The 19,561-nt window shown below is 32.9% G+C and overlaps 2 protein-coding genes across 5 annotated transcripts; one reads left to right on the top strand and one right to left on the bottom strand.

Annotated features, from left to right (window-relative positions):
- Window positions 1-20: 20 nt before the first annotated feature.
- On the bottom strand, window positions 21-3,876 carry LOC111430300 (calcium-dependent protein kinase 17-like). The gene is made up of 5 exons (XM_023066498.1): window positions 3,674-3,876; window positions 2,477-3,314; window positions 2,078-2,374; window positions 924-1,349; window positions 21-721 (listed from the first exon to the last, which is right to left on the bottom strand). The coding sequence occupies exons 2-5, from the start codon at window positions 3,066-3,068 to the stop codon at window positions 459-461; spliced, it is 1,578 nt and encodes a 525-aa protein (XP_022922266.1). The 5' UTR covers window positions 3,069-3,314; window positions 3,674-3,876; the 3' UTR covers window positions 21-458.
- A 6,799-nt stretch (window positions 3,877-10,675) lies between these two features.
- On the top strand, window positions 10,676-18,643 carry LOC111430297 (SPX domain-containing membrane protein At4g22990). Of its 4 annotated transcripts, none has more exons than XM_023066495.1 (12): window positions 10,676-10,888; window positions 10,940-11,095; window positions 12,217-12,327; window positions 12,942-13,062; window positions 13,687-13,998; window positions 14,211-14,318; window positions 14,451-14,905; window positions 15,618-15,916; window positions 16,569-16,747; window positions 17,317-17,507; window positions 17,631-17,764; window positions 18,191-18,643. In XM_023066495.1, exons 3-12 carry the CDS (start codon window positions 12,275-12,277, stop codon window positions 18,427-18,429), a joined length of 2,091 nt encoding a protein of 696 aa, XP_022922263.1. In that variant the 5' UTR covers window positions 10,676-10,888; window positions 10,940-11,095; window positions 12,217-12,274; the 3' UTR covers window positions 18,430-18,643. The 4 variants fall into 4 exon arrangements, with proteins under 4 accessions (XP_022922263.1, XP_022922262.1, XP_022922261.1 ...); XM_023066494.1 differs by having other exon boundaries at window positions 10,958-11,095; window positions 12,130-12,327; XM_023066493.1 differs by having other exon boundaries at window positions 10,958-11,095.
- Window positions 18,644-19,561: the final 918 nt, after the last annotated feature.

A 19,561-nucleotide genomic window follows, 5' to 3' on the forward strand; every position in this document is an offset into this window, starting at 1 on the left:
AATTAATTATTGCCAATTCCTAACAAAATCAAAATCAGATTCACAGCTTTATAAAGATTTAAGATTAGAAGATCTAGTAGGCATGTTCGTTCATTAAATAAAAAAAGCTCATTTCTTTTTCCTCTCAAACTCTAAGACCACACCCAAACGAGGGAAAAGAAATCAATACACTCAGCCTGTAACTAAATTTCAGCAACAAGGCTAGAGTGAGTTAGGGGAGTTGTCAAAAGGGCCGCCAACTCAAATGCACAACTCACATTTCGCTTACTGACTACTTCCAAATATAACAAGCATCACAGTCCCAATACCACCTCTTTGAAAAACTACGAAACAAGAAACGAGAACAGGTTTCACTTTCCTGAGACTGAAACATTGAGCAATCTTGGTATCATCGACTGCTTTCGGCATTCCTCGGTATGACTCGTTGGTAGGTGAATAGTTATAACGTAACGAAAATGTTAACAGACAAGTGATAGCCTAAGGGATGGAGTTGTTGGGATATGTGTGCATGATGCCCATCGTATAACTGATTCGGTCACGATGAGATTAAACTGATCGAGCTCGCCAAGTCCGATTGAATGATTCCTTTTGCTGGGAATGTTGGTTGCTCTAGACCCACCTAGTCCTCCCTTTCGAGTTTCTTTCCACTCCATGTCTCCAAACTTGTGCTTGGCTGGAATTATGGGTTCTAGCAGAAGAGAGAGCTTTCTCTTGATTGGTTCTGCATTTTAGATAACATGGTCCATTGTAAGACTAAATGATATGCAGAGAAAGCTCCATTGATAGAATTCCAAACATGAAGGAAAGGTTCTATCCAAAGGCTTTTCTCTCTTGTTTCTTCAGAGTTTTTCTTTTTCATTTTTTATGACCTTAACATATAATCAATAAAATGAAAGGGGCTTAGAAGTGAGAAGAAAACACACCTTCAAGAAGAGCTTCTGACAGTGACAAATTCGCTTTGAAACTGATCGAACTGTTTCCTTGATCAGCTGTTGAACATGGACTGAAGAAGGTAAAGCTGGGAAGCTTTGGAATTGGGGATGAGAATTCGGTGGCTGCATCTAACTCAACGCAACTGCTGAAAGAAAATCCTCCGGGAACAGAACTAGGCGTGTCACCGGTATCCAAAAGAAACGAAGAGAATGATGATTTGCACGTGAATACAGGTGAATGCCCCATTTGGTCCTCACAAATAACAGCAGTTCCATCACTGAAGCTAAAATCCTGATTTCTAACGATGAATGGAGCGGGCAAAGAACTTATGCCCGTTTCCACCCATCTGAAATCTCGGGCATCCAACTTTTCCTGCTCTTGAGATACTTGGGCAGCATCTTTCATCCATGAATGAGCTACAAGAAACAGAAAGTTTTATTTTTTTAGAGAGAAATTAGGATCAGCACATTTTGTTTGCATGTAATGCTTGAGCTTATTCCAAAAAGCCTAGGTTAATATATATCAACAGGAAAGCTCAAGGACTGAATTTGTCTGCCATGTTCCCATTCCCAGACCTTGCAGAAAACTAGGCAATGTTACAGCTAGGACGATCTATGGCTTTTGGACAGCCTTCCAACATGATGTTTGCCAATGCGCCAAAAGAAGCTGCATCTAAGCATCCAAGAAAGAGAAACAAATCTATCGGTCCTCTTTTTAAGTTATTGATTGTTGCTTTGTGAGATCCCACGTTGGTTGGAGAGTGAACGAAGCATTCCTTTTAAGGGTGTGGAAACCTCTCCCTAGCAAACGCGTTTTAAAATCTTGAGGGGAAGCCCATAAGGGAAATCTCAAAAAAGACAATATCTGCTAGTGGTAGGCTTGGACTATTACAAATAGTATGAGATCAAGACATCGATCGGTGTGTTAGCAAGGACGTTGGGCCCTCGAGGAGGGTGGATTGTGAGATCCCACGATAGTTGGAGGGTGGAACGAAACATTCCTTATAAGGATGTGGAAACCTCTCCCTAGCAGACGCGTTTTAAAACCTTGAGCGGTGGGCTTAGGCTATTATATGCTTTTGCCTCACATTTTACTTGGTTATCTAAAAAGAGATCCAGCCAAACAAAAGAAATCATAGGATTACCTAGAACCTCCTTAGCAGTGAGCCGCTTGGATGGATCCATACAAAGCATCCTGGTGATCAAGTCCTTGGCAGATGTCGACACATTATCCCAAAGATTAGAAGGAAAACGTAAATCTGCAGCTCTGACAGCTTCGAAAATTCTTGATTTCGTCTTACCCCAAAACGGGGGCATCCCACTGAGAAGGATGTAAAGAATAACTCCAGCACTCCAAACATCAGCAGCTTGGTTATAGCCTCCTGCAAGGACTTCTGGGGCGATGTAAAATGGACTCCCAACAGTACCATGCAAATACTGACCTGTTTTCAGAGAACAAATGCTCGTAATATAGAATTTGAAGGATGGTTTTCTTCAGTTTATGTTAAATACTAATTGGAGATAAAACTTGTAGATAAGCTTACCAGGTTTGATATAGGTTGCAAGACCAAAATCTGCCAACTTAATTGGAGATGAGGAGGAGGTTGTGGCTAATAGAATGTTTTCTGGCTTTAGATCTCTATGAACAACACCATTCTCATGACAATATTTGACCACTTGGATTAGATGCCTAAAAATAAACCGAGCATCAGATTCCGAAAACCTGCCATGCTTCTCGAGCTGGTGGAAAAGCTCCCCACCAGCACATAACTCCATTAATAAGTGCACACAATCTTCCTCCTCGTACACTGCCTTTAGATTTACAACATTTGGATGCCCCGACAATCGAGACATTATTTCGATCTCAAGCTTAACACTTCGAACATCATCAACTGTCATCAATTTATCCTTGGCAATGGACTTGCAAGCTAACATCTCACCAGTCAGCCTATCAGAACACGATCGAATCACACCAAATTGTCCCCAACCTAATCGTTCCCCCAAAACATACTGATCTTTTAAATTTGCAACTTGGGTAGTTTCTAAAATTGTTTCGCTAAGGCTTGAAACTTTGAAACAGTTGTAGAATTGTACAGATTGCCCACTCTGATCACTTTCAGTTTCAGCTAAGTCCATACTAGGGCAACAGAGTTTAATGGCAGGACAGCTGAATAGAACCTCACTAGTATATCCTCAACTATCAAATCACCCTCGATGATGTTTCAGAGAATGTTTCTGAAACATCTGCCCATGAAAATTACAGAACAAACATAGAACAATACAGAGTCATAACCTCATCCTGGACCAACCAGGTTGAGCTAAGACTACCAAGTTAATTTGGCATACGAAATCCAGGTTTAAGCATCAGCTTCCAGGTATAACCTAGCAAGTAAGGTGCAAGAATAACTATTCAGATAGCTCAATTTCCCCAAAATTTTTCAGAAATCAAAATTAACAATTCAAACACACAACATCATCGAAATTCAAGGAATAATTAAACACAAAATTTCATTCCATAAAAACACTACCAGAATCACGAGCCACTAAAACAAAATTCAAACTCGAAAGTTGAAAAAACGCCCAGAATCACACACGCACTTCAACTACAGATGAAAATCGAAACAGGCCAAATTCGGATCAGAAGAAGAGTCCATACACAAACAACGCCATCATAAGTCCAGAGTGAGAAAAAATAGTTCAAATACGAGAAAGAAAAAGAAAAAAAAACACAAAGGGCGTACCAGAAGTATCATCCGAGCTCGATTCTTTCGCCTCCTTCAATCAAATGACTTAAACACACCAAGAATCAGAGTTGAAAAACCGGAAAATCAAATGAACTGAAGAAATAATAGAAAGGACTCATCGAAATGGCATCGTGGAACAAGTCCAATCCATCAAACCTGCATCGTTCAAACCCAGTCTTCATTTTCCCACTATTTCAAAAAGGCTCTTGTTTCTTTTACCTCCTTCTTCACCGGCAACCGGCTGAACCCGACCCCATTTCCCCCCACTTATAATTAATTAATTAATTATAATATATAAATAATCATTACATAAAATAAAAATAAAACATAAGCGAGATACATAAAGAGAGAGGGAAAAAGAAATCACGCCACAAAAGTTCGCCACGTGTCATCAAGTTGTTGTTTATCCAAACAAATAAGCTTAACATAATTACCGTTTTATCCTCACATGGACATGTGCCCAAATGATGGCCTTGGTTGCAATACAACTGGAAACAGCATTACTTTATTATTTTATTTATTTATGAACATTATCTCTCCTTTTTAAATTCAACGACACTTTTATAGATACTATTATTTCTCATTTTAAAAAATAATAATAATTTGCTCAATTTTAATATAAAAAATTTATAATTTTACGTGATTTATTTAATATATATTCATTTATATTTGTGCTCGGGATAGAAAACGAGAGAAGAAAATGAAGAGAGATTTCTCCGCTCAGCTAAAAGTAATCGGGATGTGGATAATATTATCCGTTCCCATCTCCCCGACTCTTACTTAAATCTCTGTCCCGGCTATTTATATTTAAATGTATAAATATCAAAACTCAATATATATTATATATATTTTTTCTTTACAAAGTTTGTAATTTACACTATTTCACTTTAATTTATGGTGGAAATTATAATCGAAATTTTATATTTTATATTTTAAAAATAATAATAATAAATATATATTGCTGTTTTATACTCAGGTATGACGAGAGTTTTGTGGGGAACTTTTAAACTGGATGGTCACAGTACAGTAGCTGTCACATGACATGAGCTATAACACATCTCTGTCATGTGATGTTGCCACGTGGAATAATATCAGTGGCTGTCGGACCTTTTGATTGTACGTCCTCGTGAGATTAGTACTACACGAACCCACTCGAATGGGAAATTATATATGTTTCCATAAATAAAAATAAAAATAACATTTTGTATCAAAATGTGCCTACATTTGTAAGGATATTTTCGAGAGAAAAAAAAACACAAGATTTATTTTAAAAAATCGAATTTATTGTTAAATTATATATACATATATTTATTTTAATTTCATAGTTATTTTTTCTCTAATAATTTTTAAATAAAATTTCAAGTCATAGTTGCAATCTTAATTTAATATTTAAAAATAAATAAATAGATTTTGTACATAATAATATTTTATTTTTTATTAAAAATAAAATTTTGATTTAAATAATTCAAACTGTTGGTTATTTAATTAGTTAATATGTATAAAAAGTTAATGATTCAAATAATTGAATTAAATCTAACAAACTTCTTAACTTGACTCTATTAAACTATTCAACTTGATTGATTATAAATTAGGTCAAAGGTTTTGACAATCTTGCGTCTATTTGATTAAATGAATATGACCAAATCAAATTGACTTCCACATTCGAGAAATATTTGACTTAGAGGTTGAGTTCACTTTATGGATATGGATTAAAAAAATATCCCAATCCATCCACGTAAGCTTTTCAATTTTAATAATGATTCATCACTATTGTAGAACAAGAGTAATACTCGCAATCATTTATGAGACTTTTGTGCGCCTTAAATTATCTTAGGGTTTTATCCGTGAATTAATTCATATAATTCTTAGTGAATTTAATAATTTGAAACATAAATTACATAAATTCAAATTTATTAAAATCGGTAGGGACCAAAATTAGATTAAAATGAAAAAAAAGTAGAAGTATACACGAGCGAGCTTGATTGGATTGGTGATTGAATGATCCAAATAGATTTCATGTTAGTTGAGTTGGTGACGGAATATGCGAATAGAGTTCACAAAGTTAGTTGGATTGGGTTGGATCATAAGGTTGTTAATTTTTTTTTTTTAAATTACTTATCTACAATACTTATCACTATATTAACTAAAATGTCATAAAACTCAAAAATGAAACATTTACAATTTACAGAGCATTACTATTACATTTGTTACCAACGTCAAATATTCTTAATAATTTTAAACTAAATTAATAAAGAATATCTTTGAACTCTGTAGTTTGTCTGAAAATATTGCCAAAAATAAAAAAAGAAAAAAAATTCTAAAGTTCTCTTATAATTATTTTTAAATGGAATCTGTTACTACTTTTTTTTCAAAAATACATTGAACTTTAAAAATTTCCGTTAATACCCTTCAATTTAAAAAAATATATTTACTGTTAGAATTGTGTTTAAAAAAATACCTATAAAATTTTTAAAAATAGCATTGATACCCTCTTATCTTTGTAAAAAAAATAATAATAAATCTTTTGTCAATATACAGATGAAAACCGTCTATCCACACCTTACAGATTATCTACGAAAACCGTCTATTCACACCTTACAGATTATCTACGAACGTTTTAATGTTAATTTAGAGTATTTTTAAAACGTGTACTAACAATAAAAATATTTTTTAATTTTTTTAAAAAGTTCAAAAGTATTAACCAAATCTTTAAAAACTCAAAGATAGTTTTCGAACACCTTTAAAGTCAAAAGGTGATTTTGAAACAAAATATTAACGTTCTCCATTAAAAAAAAACTAACCATAAATTATTATTGAATTTGATAAAATTCAAGAAAATAAAAGAAAATAAACACATTTTTTATTTTTTTTAGATAATAGTATTTTTATTAATTTAGTGTAATTTTAAAAATTGGAAAAACTTGGATTGAATTAAATTTAAAAACAAAATGGGGGCGTTCAAATTTATTTTGGTTAGGTTTGAGCCGTTAAAAGAAAAGGAGAGGTTTGAGGAATTTTGAAGATTATGTCGGAGAGGGAGAGACAGAGAATAAAACATAAGGACATGGGAAAAGTAAGAGAGTGGGGGATGTGTGTTTGATTTTGTTCCCTTTTTTTTTTTTTTTGTGAATCAAATTCTCACCCATCACCCTAATTTTGTTTAAGAAACATTTATTCACTCGTTCAACCGTCACGAGCTTCCAAATTAAATATTTGAAACTCGTAGGTAATTTATTTTTTAAATTTTTATTTATTATTTTAATGTATAACTGAGTGAGCATATTTTAGTTATGAAGCTCAGACTTTCACTATTAACATCACTTCTATAATTTCTAACCTTTTCAATTTATCTTTGTGGTACATTGCATCCGAGCCATTCAATAAAGTTTTGATCTCATTTGATCGTGAAGTGATTCCTTACATCTTTAATCGTAAGAGGTAATTTAATTTTAACCTTATCTCTTAATTGATCTGGATTTTGTATAATAAAGTGTTAATTCAAAGGTTCTTGCTTCAACAAAAGTTTGAATTGTTGGGTGAGGAGTAGATGGTCTTATCATTTTTGGTTCGATTTTTAGGTTTAATACGTCTCTAACATATTTTTATTTTTGGAGAGAGAATTGATGATATAAATTTTAGTTTTTATTCTTGATGAAATTTGGGTTGGGCCCTTAATGTCCCCAATCTATTAGGGCCCAGAAAGCTCTTTTGGGCCTAACAGACGAACCAAAACAAAGTACTACACGTTTTATTTAATTTCTATATTGATTTTTGTATTTATATTTGAAATTACTCTTTATTTTATAAACTTTTAAAACTTTCAATAATATCTTTAAATTTTTTTAAAATTTAAAATATTTTTATTATTAGTTTTAAATAGAAAATACTAATAAAAAAATTCTTAAATTAACTTTAAAAAATTTAATTAATAGGTTCGAATTTAAAATATGTTAATACATATTTAAAAAATAACCACTACTATTTAACCTTTATTAAAAAAAGTTTACAAAATTTTTATGGTCAGGAAAAAACATCGTCTTATAGATCATTTTCAAATTTTTAAATATTTTTTTAAAATTTTAAGAATGTTATTTTTTAAAAATTTATGAGTAGTTTTTTAACGTGGTAGTTCCGCTCATGTGCTAATTAAAAAATGTATATTTGAAGATTTTAAAATATTTAAAGGTGTTTTTAAAGTTTTAAAAAATGTTTAAGGATGTTATCAAACTTTTGAAAATTTATGAAAAGGGCACTTTTATTATTATTATTTTTTATTTTTTTAAGTTTAAGAGTATTTTCAAAATAAAATATTAATAATTTCTTTCGAAAATAACCGTCAAGATATTTTTAATTCTTTTTTTTTTTTTTAATTTAAGGATATTTATTTTTTGTGTTTGGATGAGTATTTTATAAAGTTAGCCTTAACATATAAAATCATATTTTAAAAAAAAAACAATATAAAACACACTAATTAGACAACAATTTTGTCTTCTTAAAAACATTTTCAAAACACAAAAAAAAAAAATAATAAATAAATAAATAAATAAATATTTTATGGAAATTGATGTAACAAAATTGTTTATTTATGATTTATTGTTGAGATATTGAAGTACGGGTATTTATTACAATAACAAATAAAGGTAGAAAATGTTCCTCTATTATCAAATAATTGATTAACATAGGTGGTGGGGGCAGCTTTGAATCTTTGGCATCCACATGTAGAAATTGGCCCACATTCTTCAATTATTTATTTTTGCTCATCATTACGTCCAAATCTCGACCAAAAAGATCCACTGAACTTATACGAGTTCTTAACTAAGAATGAAATAATTTGTAAACGAAAAAAAGTCGTGCATTAGTCACGTAACAGCCAAAGTCCACCATCAACCGATATTATATTTTATGGACTTTTCCTCCAAATTTGAAAGCACATCTACTAATGAGAGATTTCCACACACTTAAAACGAATGTTTCGTCTCTCTCTTCAACCAATGTGGGATTTTACAAATCACATCATCTCGTTTATTGATCTAAAGTGATATTTGCATGTTTTTAACGATGAACTTTATTTATTTATTAAGAGAATGAGACGATTGATAAGAGGTAACTCAAATGGAGTAGCCTATTAACAAGAAAGAGTTGTACGTTAATTGAGTGATCTCGAGCCAATTTATAACCTCATCTCTTAAATAAATAAATTAATCGTTGAAACACGTAAAAACCTTTATTTTAATAAAATTAATAAAATTGACGTGTGAAGACTTTTTAACTCTTTTTTGGTTGAATTTGTAATCACCCAACATATTACTATTTTGAAAAAATGATTGGTTTTTATTTTGCAAATCTTAACATTAAATAAATAAATAAATAAAGGTCATACGGCGCTCCCACGTGGCCTATACCCATACGCCATGTCGGAACTTGGAATAAATATGCACCGTTGTTCGTTTCAGACGGTGGGACAGTGGGTCCCACCATAACAGACCGACAACATTTCCATGGCTTCCACCTGTCACCATACAACATTTAATGAGCCTACATGCCGTGTCTCCCCGACGGTAAATTTTCTTTTACTTCCTCGTTGGGTAATTTTTTTTATATATATAACTATATAAGATATGGTGGCTTCCAATTATTTCTTTGTAGGGTCAATGTTCTAACTTTACATTGAAAAAATGGGGAAAAATCCAAACTTTAGGAAAATATTATCCAATTATTTTTTTTATCAATAGCTGAGGTGGAATATGATAAGCTCATTTTCTAACTCGTTATCATTAAAATAGTCATTGAAAATATTATTTATTTATTTTTAATTAGTTTTATTTTATTGAATATAAGGTTAGCTTGATCGATCTCCAATACATTACTTGATTTGTCCTTTTTTTTTTTAAATACGTCAACAATCCAAATTATGATTTGAGAGCACATGCAAATGAGAGAGATCTCAGACTTAAATATTTATGATTAACTTGAAACAATTTTATATTAGATAAGGTACTAATTTTTTTTAGTAGGTAAGTAAGGACAAAATTTTAAAAGAACTCGTCTAGTATTAATTTTCATGCCTAAAAATATATATTAGGTGAATATATTTATAAAATATATAAAGAAAATGCTAATAAAAATTAAAACGAAATAATTGAAAGTAAGATAAAAAATTTAAGACATAAATAAATAAAAAGCTATATTTCTTTTAAGAAAAAAAGAAAGGGTTTGTACTTACAATGCATGTGGAAAGGCAAAGAGAGGATTATAAAGGGAATGGATGGAAATGATTAGACAATGGAAAGCATATTATAAAATACAATTTCGGAAAGTGCTGATTTCCTCAATATTATAAAATAATAAAAAGCCAGTGATAGAGACTTATTGCAAGTTGTGTAATTGCAATTATTATTATTACTACCTATTTTTCATAATTTCAAAAATATATTTTGCTGATAAAATTATATGATTCTTTAATTTTAATAAATTTATTGTACACTCCAACATCACGTCACGTTTATTAAACCATAAATTTATAAGATAAAAAAATCATAATAAAAATGTAATTAATGAAAAGTAAGATAAAGAGTTATGTCAAAATGATTACTTTAATGAATGTTCATATGAGTACTTTAATAAATATATATGTACTTATTATCTACTGCATACAAATTTAAAAATTAATTTCAATTTTACATTTTTTTTTTTTACGTAAAGTAAAAGTCAAGACGAAACTATAAATTTTTTTACTTTAAGCTGATGTTGTCGTTTTTTTTTTCTTACATCACATCACATGTAACACTAATTTCAATATTTTAAATCTTGCTTTCAAAATCTCTCTGCCTCCATTATCTATTACTTTTTTGAACGGATACTAGAGGCTCGAGTATAGGTTGCTCGCTTGATTGTAGACAACACAAGAACGAAGTGACTTAACTCACTTATCGGTGAGATATGGATCTCAATATTAAGTATCCGTGAGTAAAGTAGATTTCTGGCGTCTGATTATTTGTTACGGAAACCCATAAATCCAACCCGACGCCAACACCGTGACAACATAACGTACATCCCCATCCCGGTGGCTTTCTTTTTCCAAAAATTTCTCCTCTTGATTCGTCATTTTTCAAAATTCTATATCGCCGGTAGAAAAGTGTGGCAAAACAAAATCAAGTTGCTGGAGAAGGATTCTGGTGTGCGATTTTCGGGCTGTTTTGATCCATTTTGCAGGTACGCGCTTTGTTCTTCGCTGTTATTTACTCGTTTTGCATGCTAATGGAGATCATTTCTCTTTTGCAGGAAATGATTCTGCCTTTCGTCTTTTACTTGATTTCGTTCTGTTTCCGTTTGTAGAAGTTCCTTAATGGTTGTCTAAGCTTTCGTTTGCAGCTGTTTCTGAATCCGAGTTTCGATTTTTTTTTCCCCTCTATCTCTCAGGTAAGGCGCTTCTCTCGTTTTCTCTCTTATGTTTGACTTGATTTGTAAGATTTTATCGTCGGAGCTTGTGGAATGTTTGATTGTTGTGGTTTTTACCTTTTTTTTTCTTCGTTTTATCTGTTTTAGTACTTTGTTATTGTTGCGTATGAGTAAGCATGCTGTTCTTAGTGTTTTAGCAACCAAACAACGGATATTTTTGGAGATTAGTTAAACTTCAAATTCATGAATCATTCGTTCAGCTATGGAGTTGGATATTTAAGCATTGATTCAGCTTTAGCTTCTTATACTGTCTTAACTTCGCTCATGTTTTCTTGCATTGATGCCTGGCGTGTGAGGTCGTTTATCAATATGTCGATCTAATCTTGAAATTATGAGATACTGCGATCTAATGAAATACAAATTTCTAAATCCTTTATTTTAAGACAAAGGCGTCTTTCTCAATAGTGTATTGAAGTATAAACTAAATAGGTGTGTCAAAAAGAAGATAAAATAAACAGTGCGGAATCTGTCTCATCGTAGTTTTTATGAGAGAAAATGTTTTCGTCCCTTTTTTGGGTATAATCTTAGTCGATTGGATTGCTCTTTTGCACTATCAAGTGAAATGAACTGGAACTCCCATGAATATGAACTAGTTTAATAAGTAATAGCATTCACTCTCATATATTTCAACTTCTTCCCCGGATACTTGATACTAAATTTTTGTATTTCTGTAATTATTAGATGGAGAGTATTTGATGTATTGTTAGAACTAGTATGGCTCATTGATCTGTACATTTTCTATTTCGATAATTATGCGATGGATTAATGACTAGTTAAGCTCATGTATCTACAAAAGATGTCCATTGTTTTTCAAATGGTATATAAATTTCTGTGAGTGAATTAAACTATATTAATATGTATGCTCTATATATTCATTATTTTCACACAAAGATGACAGATGACCTGCCAGTTTTCTAAGGGGTAAAAGATGCCAGCCTAATTTATTGTTGGTACAATGGAATCTCACCTAACTATTTGGGTCACTTTATGTTTAGGAAGTGCTGAGAAGAGTTCAAGAAACTGATCCTAGTAAATGGGCGTTTGACTGTGGTGTTATCAATAACTTCTTGTTCTCCTTGCAGATTGTATCTCTGTGTATTCTTGGCCTGGTTTTAAGTACCAAAATTTACAAAGCAAGAGATGGTTGCCTTTGGAAAGAAGTTGAAGGAAAGACAGCTTGAAGAATGGCAAGGGTAAGTGTGATGCACCAATATCTGTTTTGCATTATTTTAGTTATCTTTTTTGGTGGAGTGTGCTAGCAACCAGTCTTTTAATCGATGGGAAAAAATAGAAATTAAACAATGTCTCTTGAATAGAAATTAAACAATGTTTCATGTCTACATATAGATACTCTTTAACTTCCATTGTGGATTTCTATTATATTAACAAGATGACAATCATTTATGCAGAATCTCAATAAATAATGTTCTTGAGTTCAGTCATGGTCTTTCTAGTCTTTACTCTCTTGAACACTTATAAGAATGAGGCCAATGGTTCTTGGCTAGACTTGCATTTTACTCGAACAATAGTCTTGAATTCATCATCAGGATTATCCCTTCATAGATGTGGAGAAAGAAGTTGAGTTAAGAATTCAGCTAAAGTAGATTGATTAAAATGGAATATGAATTTTCTATTGTCCTTGCATTTTAGAAGGAAAGGAAAGAGACGGTAAATATTACTTTCTAAATGTGATTTGGAATTTTATGCTTATGATACTTCCACATTTTTTATCTTTTGAAGTATATATTTGCTCGTTAATTATGCTATTGCTGCTTTTCCTTTGTTTCACAATTTTGTTTTTGTCCAGATATTACATCAACTATAAGCTTATGAAGAAGAAGGTAAAACAATATGCACAACAAATGGAAGTTGGAACACAAGATCGTCGACACGTTCTCAAGGATTTTTCAAGAATGCTGGACAACCAGGTGAATATTGCTCATCCCTTTTCTTGAGAAGAATTAGTTAAGGCTTTGATAAGTGATGGTGTATGCTAATAATCAATCTCTTTGTCATGCTTTTGTCCCCTAAAAATTTGTTGTTAATTTATTATCTTGCTGGTATATTATTTAAATCCTGAATCTCTAATTTAACTGATCAGCATTAGGAATTTCTAAATTTTATTTGATATTGTTCTTTATGCTGTAAGCATAAAAGAACTGAATATGGTATCATGTCATCAATTTCAACACTCACACACACCTGTGTATAAACCTTTTGAATATGACAGGAAGCAAAGTGCAACAAATTGTGTGGTAATTGCATAGTAGTCTCAGGAGTGCTCCCCCTTTCTTTTTGCAATTGTGTGTTTGTATAGTATGCTGTATGTACTCAACAATGCACAACCCCTTTCCTTCTAATTTACGTGGCAGAATACTTCTATGACTACAAATCATAAATATAGGTTTTAGCATTATTTTCTGAGCTGAAAAGCACTTATACTGTTTCTGTGCTGCTTTGGAACTGAATATTTTCTATATTATGAGATCGTGTAAATCTAAGTTATGTTCCCATCTGCTAACAACTTTGAAATTCATTTTCTGACAAATCAGATTGAGAAGATTGTACTTTTTCTGTTGGAGCAACAAGGCCTTCTTGCAAGCCGTATAGCCAAACTTGATGAACGGCTTGATGCTCTCCAAGAAGAACCTGAAATATCCCAAATCACTGAACTGCGAGAAGCTTACAGAGCAGCAGGCCAAGATCTTTTAAGGCTTCTATATTTTGTTGAGATAAATGCAATTGGTCTGCGTAAAATTTTGAAAAAGTTTGACAAGCGGTTCGGCTATAGATTTACTGACTACTATGTCAAAACACGTGCCAACCATCCTTACTCCCAGCTGCAGCAAGTTTTCAAACATGTGGTAATATGTCATTGTCTGATGCTGATTTTTGTATTCTTCTTGTCTCATTAATAGTCTTCAAGGAACTTCAGATATAATGTGTTGGAATTTTCAATATTGTTCTACATTCCAAATTGTATGTCTGATTTTTGGTACAGGCGTAGTGATTACAGGCAGAAAAACTCGTAAGCTTAATTTTCATGAATTTTCACCGGCTAGAAATGAACTTGTAGGGAATAGGAGCTGTTGTTGGAGCCATATCACGTAACTTGCATGAACTTCAGGACCGCCAAGGAAGAAGCTATCTATCAATATATGATCAGCCTGTGATCCCTCTCCAGGTTGGTAGGAGTTTAGCTCATTTTGTTGCTACTTGCTTTAGTTGTCAATGCTTCCCATAGACTTCCTAACAAATCTAACAGTAGTCTAAAGGTTACTTGAGCTATGTTATTTATTCCAATCCCCACATGCAGGACCCTGTAGTCGATTCAATTAAAGCTGCTGTGGACAGGTTAAGTAACTCAACAAACTTCCTAAACTTCTTGGCACAACATGCCCTCATTATGCAAGAAGAATTGCCTGCTCCCATTGAGGAACAAGTTGATGATAGCAATTACCACTTCATGTCTCTTATCTTGAACCTAGCAAATACCTTCCTATACATGGTCAATACATATATTGTGGTCCCAACAGCCGATGACTACTCTATGAGCCTTGGAGCTGCGGCAACTGTATGTGGTATTGTCATTGGAGCAATGGCAGTTGCACAAGTGTTCTCATCAGTTTACTTCAGTGCATGGTCAAATAGATCTTACTTCAGACCTCTAATATTTAGCAGTGTTGCTCTCTTTCTCGGAAACACATTATATGCTCTTGCTTATGATCTTCAATCACTCTGGGTTCTTTTAATTGGACGTCTTTGCTGTGGGTAGGTAATCTCTTTTATTTTTAATTTTTTTGTTGTTTATTTTTTTCTTTACTGAGTATTTAATTAAAATACAGTCTCTTATGGTGTCCACTTTTTTCTCTATCGTCATAGATTAATGTTCAATGTGTTCTAGAATTCCATATAAATTGTCTTCGGGGATGTCCTTTTCCTTAGCATTCAGAACCTCATATGGCCATGGACTCCATGCATCTGCACCTCCATAAAGTTCTACCTGCTCGTCACTAACCATACCCAATAAGGAAATGATTGCACTGAATTGCGCTAAATTGTTTATTATTTCATATACGGTTCATTCCATTTGGATATAAATCCACAGTGTTTTATGGCATCTGACTACCAATAATCTAAGGATACTAATGTCTCTAAGTTGATGTGCTGTTTCTGATATTAGTGTTTAGTGTAGGGAATATATAATAATACTTGGCTTGTTTTTGTTATGTTAACCATTTTAGTCCGGACCTGTTCTATTGGTTGTACAAATGTGTCCTTGAGTTCTAAAATGAAAAACAGTCTTTTCCAGAATGGTCTAAACTATTTTGTTATATTGTGTGACACAAATATTCTGAGACTCTCAAATTTAGAACGGTTTTGAACTATCCCTGTTGCCTTTAGTGGGGACAACAAAGCAGTGAGTTGGGAAATGTTAATACGTACTTATGACGTTTGACAGAACTGTACTTTTTTAATGCAGACTGGGGTCGGCTCGAGCTGTTAATAGGCGTTATATCAGTGACTGTGTACCACTAAAAATTCGAATGCAAGCATCAGCAGGATTTGTTAGTGCCAGTGCTCTAGGAATGGCTTGTGGTCCAGCTTTGGCCGGGTTACTTCAAACGAAGTTTAAGATTTACAAGCTCACTTTTAATCAAAACACTTTGCCTGGATGGGTTATGGCTGTGGCTTGGCTAATATATCTAATATGGTTGTGTATCTCATTTCGTGAACCTCCACGGGAAAATGAAGAGAATGCACCACAGGAATCAAATCAAGGTAATTTTATATGATAAGTGTTCAATGTTGTAAATGTTTACATGAATGCATCACATTTTAATTTATCATTCTATTATTCTGGTAGGCACTTCCATACGGTTAGGTCAATTGCATGTTTGTTATTATGTCCAATTTCCTTGATGTGTTTTTACGTTTTTATCAAAGTAAAAATAAACTTTATCTGGTCCTATTGAAACTTTTCACTGCTCGAGTACTCCTGGTATTAAGTTAGAGACGTCACTAGGACATCTAATTGCATATTTCTTTTGGAGAATAGTAATTTATTTTAGCTTCTTTTACAAACTTAGTCACTGAATTTTCAAGTTCGTGGTTAATAGGTCTTTGACTTCAAAAAGTTAATAGGTTCCTAATTTTCAGTTTTGTTTTATTTGGTATCTGAATTTTAAAAGCGACTAATACATCATCGAACTTTCAAATTTCAATAGGACATTGACATATTTAACATTTTCTAAAAATAAATATTTCTATTTTTATAAAAGAATGAATAGATTTATTAAGATCTATTAAACTCTTAAACTTTGATACAAACTTAAAAGGTTTGACTATACTTGTAATGTAACATTTATTTAGAATCAACTATTCCACATATCATCGAAACATGCTAAATTTATATATCATTATCAATGAACAGTTCAAAATGACACTCTTGAGAATGGTCTTCACCAACCATTACTTATTACTTCGCTTGAGAAGCCATCAGATGAAGATGATGACCCAGAAGTTGATGACAGTGAAGAAGCTCCTGAGGAATCTCGCCTACCAGTGACTTCTTTTGGCGCAGCGTATAGACTACTCACTCCTTCTGTTAAGGTATCTGCTATAGTGTAGAAAGTACTTGGGCTTTCACATCATACATTTTCATTAGATTGACTGATTGATATATCTGGTGTCTTTATGGTGAATTTTAGCATTAGAAGATTTTAATCAAGTACTGAAAATTGGGTGACTGAAGTGCCGGTCTTTCCCATACCAACAATGGATTTCAATGAGTTTTGGGTTTGTGGCTTAACTTTTGGTGACACTATAAGTTTTGTAGATGTGAAATTTAGAAGTTACATTTTGTTTGAGAGCATTTTAAAATAGAAATTTTGAAATGCTCTCAAACAGATTGTCACATATCATTCATAATAGGCATGGTTAAAGCCGAAATCGAAACCGTTTATAGTTCCCATGGGATTTGTACACCTGAACAGTGTGGTTCACATCCCAAGTACATATAACAATCTAGCTACTGTTGTGAAACGGCACTTGATACTTCCTTTTCTTCTTTTTTTAAGATAACCTATCTATCTTGCTAGCAACTGTTGTTTTGAAATGACTTTTTTTTTTTCTCGAGTTTGCATGTCATCATATTTTAACTGAAGATTTGATGTCAACAGGTTCAGCTATTGATATATTTTATGCTGAAATATGCAATGGAAGTTCTGCTTTCGGAGTCTAGTGTTGTTACCACATACTACTTTCGCTGGTCCACGAGCTCTGTGGCCATTTTTCTGGCATGCCTTGGCCTAACAGTTCTCCCGGTGAATATTTTTGTCGGTAGTTACATTAGCAATATGTTCGAAGATAGGTAATGCTTCGAAAGGATTATGAGGAACATGTTTTGTTGATTTAAAATTTTCCTTCCCCTGAAGAATTATGTCATCTCTCTTTTGGAACTTCTCTCACCTATTTCATTTTATCTTCCTTGCAGGCAAATACTATTGGTATCTGAAATTCTTGTCTTGATTGGCATCCTCTTGAGCTTCAATGTAATAATTCCGTACTCTGTGGTTCAATACGTGGGCTCTGGACTTATCATGTTTGTGTCGGCAGAAGTGCTTGAAGGTGAGGAATCTACTAAAAGTTGTTCTCGAGTTTTTACAGAACTTCTAATTAATTCTAAACATTTTTCAACTTCTAATGCTATTTGAATGTGCTATAAAAGTTGCTGAGTGATAAAGCATTTTAGAAAACACTTAACATGTATTCTTTTCCCTCTCCAATAAAGCTAGTAAGGAAAATCTTTATACAAGGAAACTTAATAAGGTTCTTAAACTCACCCTTCCAATCTAAAATTTAAATTAAAAAAAAAAAAAAAAATCTGGGAATTATGTTCGCTGGGTGAAAAAAGTTTACTGGAATCTCTTACTTAACAACTACCAAAAAAAATAGAACATACAAGGAATTGGCGTCCAATAAGAGAAAACAATGGATATAACGTCTTTTATTAACTGAGAATGACAATTTTTCTTTTGATCATGTCTGACACAGGTGTGAACCTCGCACTTCTCTCCCGAGTCATGTCATCTCGACTCTCTCGTGGTACCTACAATGGTGGATTGCTATCAACAGAAGCCGGGACTATTGCACGAGTGATTGCAGATGGAACTATAACCCTTGCTGGTTACTTGGGCCGAAGTATGCTCTTGAATGTTACACTCATTCCCTCCCTCTTCATTTGTGTAGTCTCCATTGTTGCCACCTGCTACACTTACAACTCTCTATACTGATAGTGATATGGTTTCTTCTATCCGTCAAAATCCATAATTATTTTCCTTGTCCATTCCTCCTCCATTTTTTGCACTTGCTAGTGCCATGTCTTGCAGGAAATTATCTCACTCATTTAGATCATCTATTGGATTTTAAGTTTATTGTTCTCACATTTTGTCCCCAACATATAGTGACCATATATGGGAATAGAGAAGCTTCGACCTCTTAGAAGTAGAGATGATATTTATGTGCATGCCTATGTTAGGCAGAATTGTGAGATTTCGTTTAAAGTTCATTGTTCTTGCTCCAACCAAATGCCTTAACTGCCTGCTTATTTTGGAAAAACAGCCTGAGAGATTATGGACCACTCATAACGCTTTAGAGTTACCTAATAGAAAGCTTAGTTGAATCTGTGGTTGAAAAAGAGGGAGTGGATCTCAATTCCTTTCCTGTTAGCTGGATGGATGCTGCCATTAATGTAGGGAATCCAAACTATAATCTCATGCTAACTTTTGGGTCTTGACAAGCAGGGGACCGTCTTTGAGTGAATGAGGAGTTGGAGAAAACGTGATTAATTTTAAATTTTCATGGAATGTATTAGAAGTGTCATTTCATAACGAATGGTAATTATTCTTGAGCTAACATTTCAGCTGACGAGAATTGGCAGGTGGAGTTCAACAGATTTTTACTACCATTTATTGTTTCTTGGAACTAGAAATTAATGCGAAGGGAATGGAAGGCTTGTTCTGCCTAGCAGAACAGAAGGGGAAATGTTGAGACGAATGAAGGTGAGCTACTTTCTAATCAGGTTGTTGATTTCAATTAAAGCCTCCTCTTACCGTACTTTAAAATTGTTTGTTTTCTTAATCTTTGTTGGTGGGGATCAAATCATGACTTTTAGGATGTTCATTTATTAACTCAAATTCTCGTAACATTATTTCTCCTACCATCCAAGTCTACTGCTATTAGATGGTCTTCTTTTAGTACTATTTGTAATAGTTCAAGTCCAACGTTAGTAGATATTGTCATCTTTAAAATTTTACTTTTGGACTTCCTCACAAAGTTTTTAAAATATATCTACTAGAGAAAGGTTTTTACACCCTATTCCCCTTTCCAACCAATGTGAGATTTCACAATTACATTCTTAAGAGC

This window comes from Cucurbita moschata, unplaced genomic scaffold (genome assembly GCF_002738365.1).
Source record: "Cucurbita moschata cultivar Rifu unplaced genomic scaffold, Cmos_1.0 Cmo_Scf00033, whole genome shotgun sequence".
Lineage (NCBI taxonomy): Eukaryota > Viridiplantae > Streptophyta > Magnoliopsida > Cucurbitales > Cucurbitaceae > Cucurbita > Cucurbita moschata.

What these genes read in the sequence shown, in the direction of transcription:
- LOC111430300 (XM_023066498.1), bottom strand. Translation starts at nt 3,068, where the DNA reads ATGGACTTAGCTGAAACTGAAAGTGATCAGAGTGGGCAATCTGTACAA. An exon ending in CACTGCTAAGGAGGTTCTAG is followed by an intron (nt 1,350 to 2,077) that starts GTAATCCTATGA and finishes TGTTTCTTGTAG; the next exon opens with CTCATTCATGGATGAAAGAT. An exon ending in GTCAGAAGCTCTTCTTGAAG is followed by an intron (nt 722 to 923) that starts GTGTGTTTTCTT and finishes TCTAAAATGCAG; the next exon opens with AACCAATCAAGAGAAAGCTC.
- LOC111430297 (XM_023066495.1), top strand. Translation starts at nt 12,275, where the DNA reads ATGGTTGCCTTTGGAAAGAAGTTGAAGGAAAGACAGCTTGAAGAATGG. An exon ending in CAGCTTGAAGAATGGCAAGG is followed by an intron (nt 12,328 to 12,941) that starts GTAAGTGTGATG and finishes GTTTTTGTCCAG; the next exon opens with ATATTACATCAACTATAAGC. An exon ending in AGCAAGTTTTCAAACATGTG is followed by an intron (nt 13,999 to 14,210) that starts GTAATATGTCAT and finishes ATGAACTTGTAG; the next exon opens with GGAATAGGAGCTGTTGTTGG.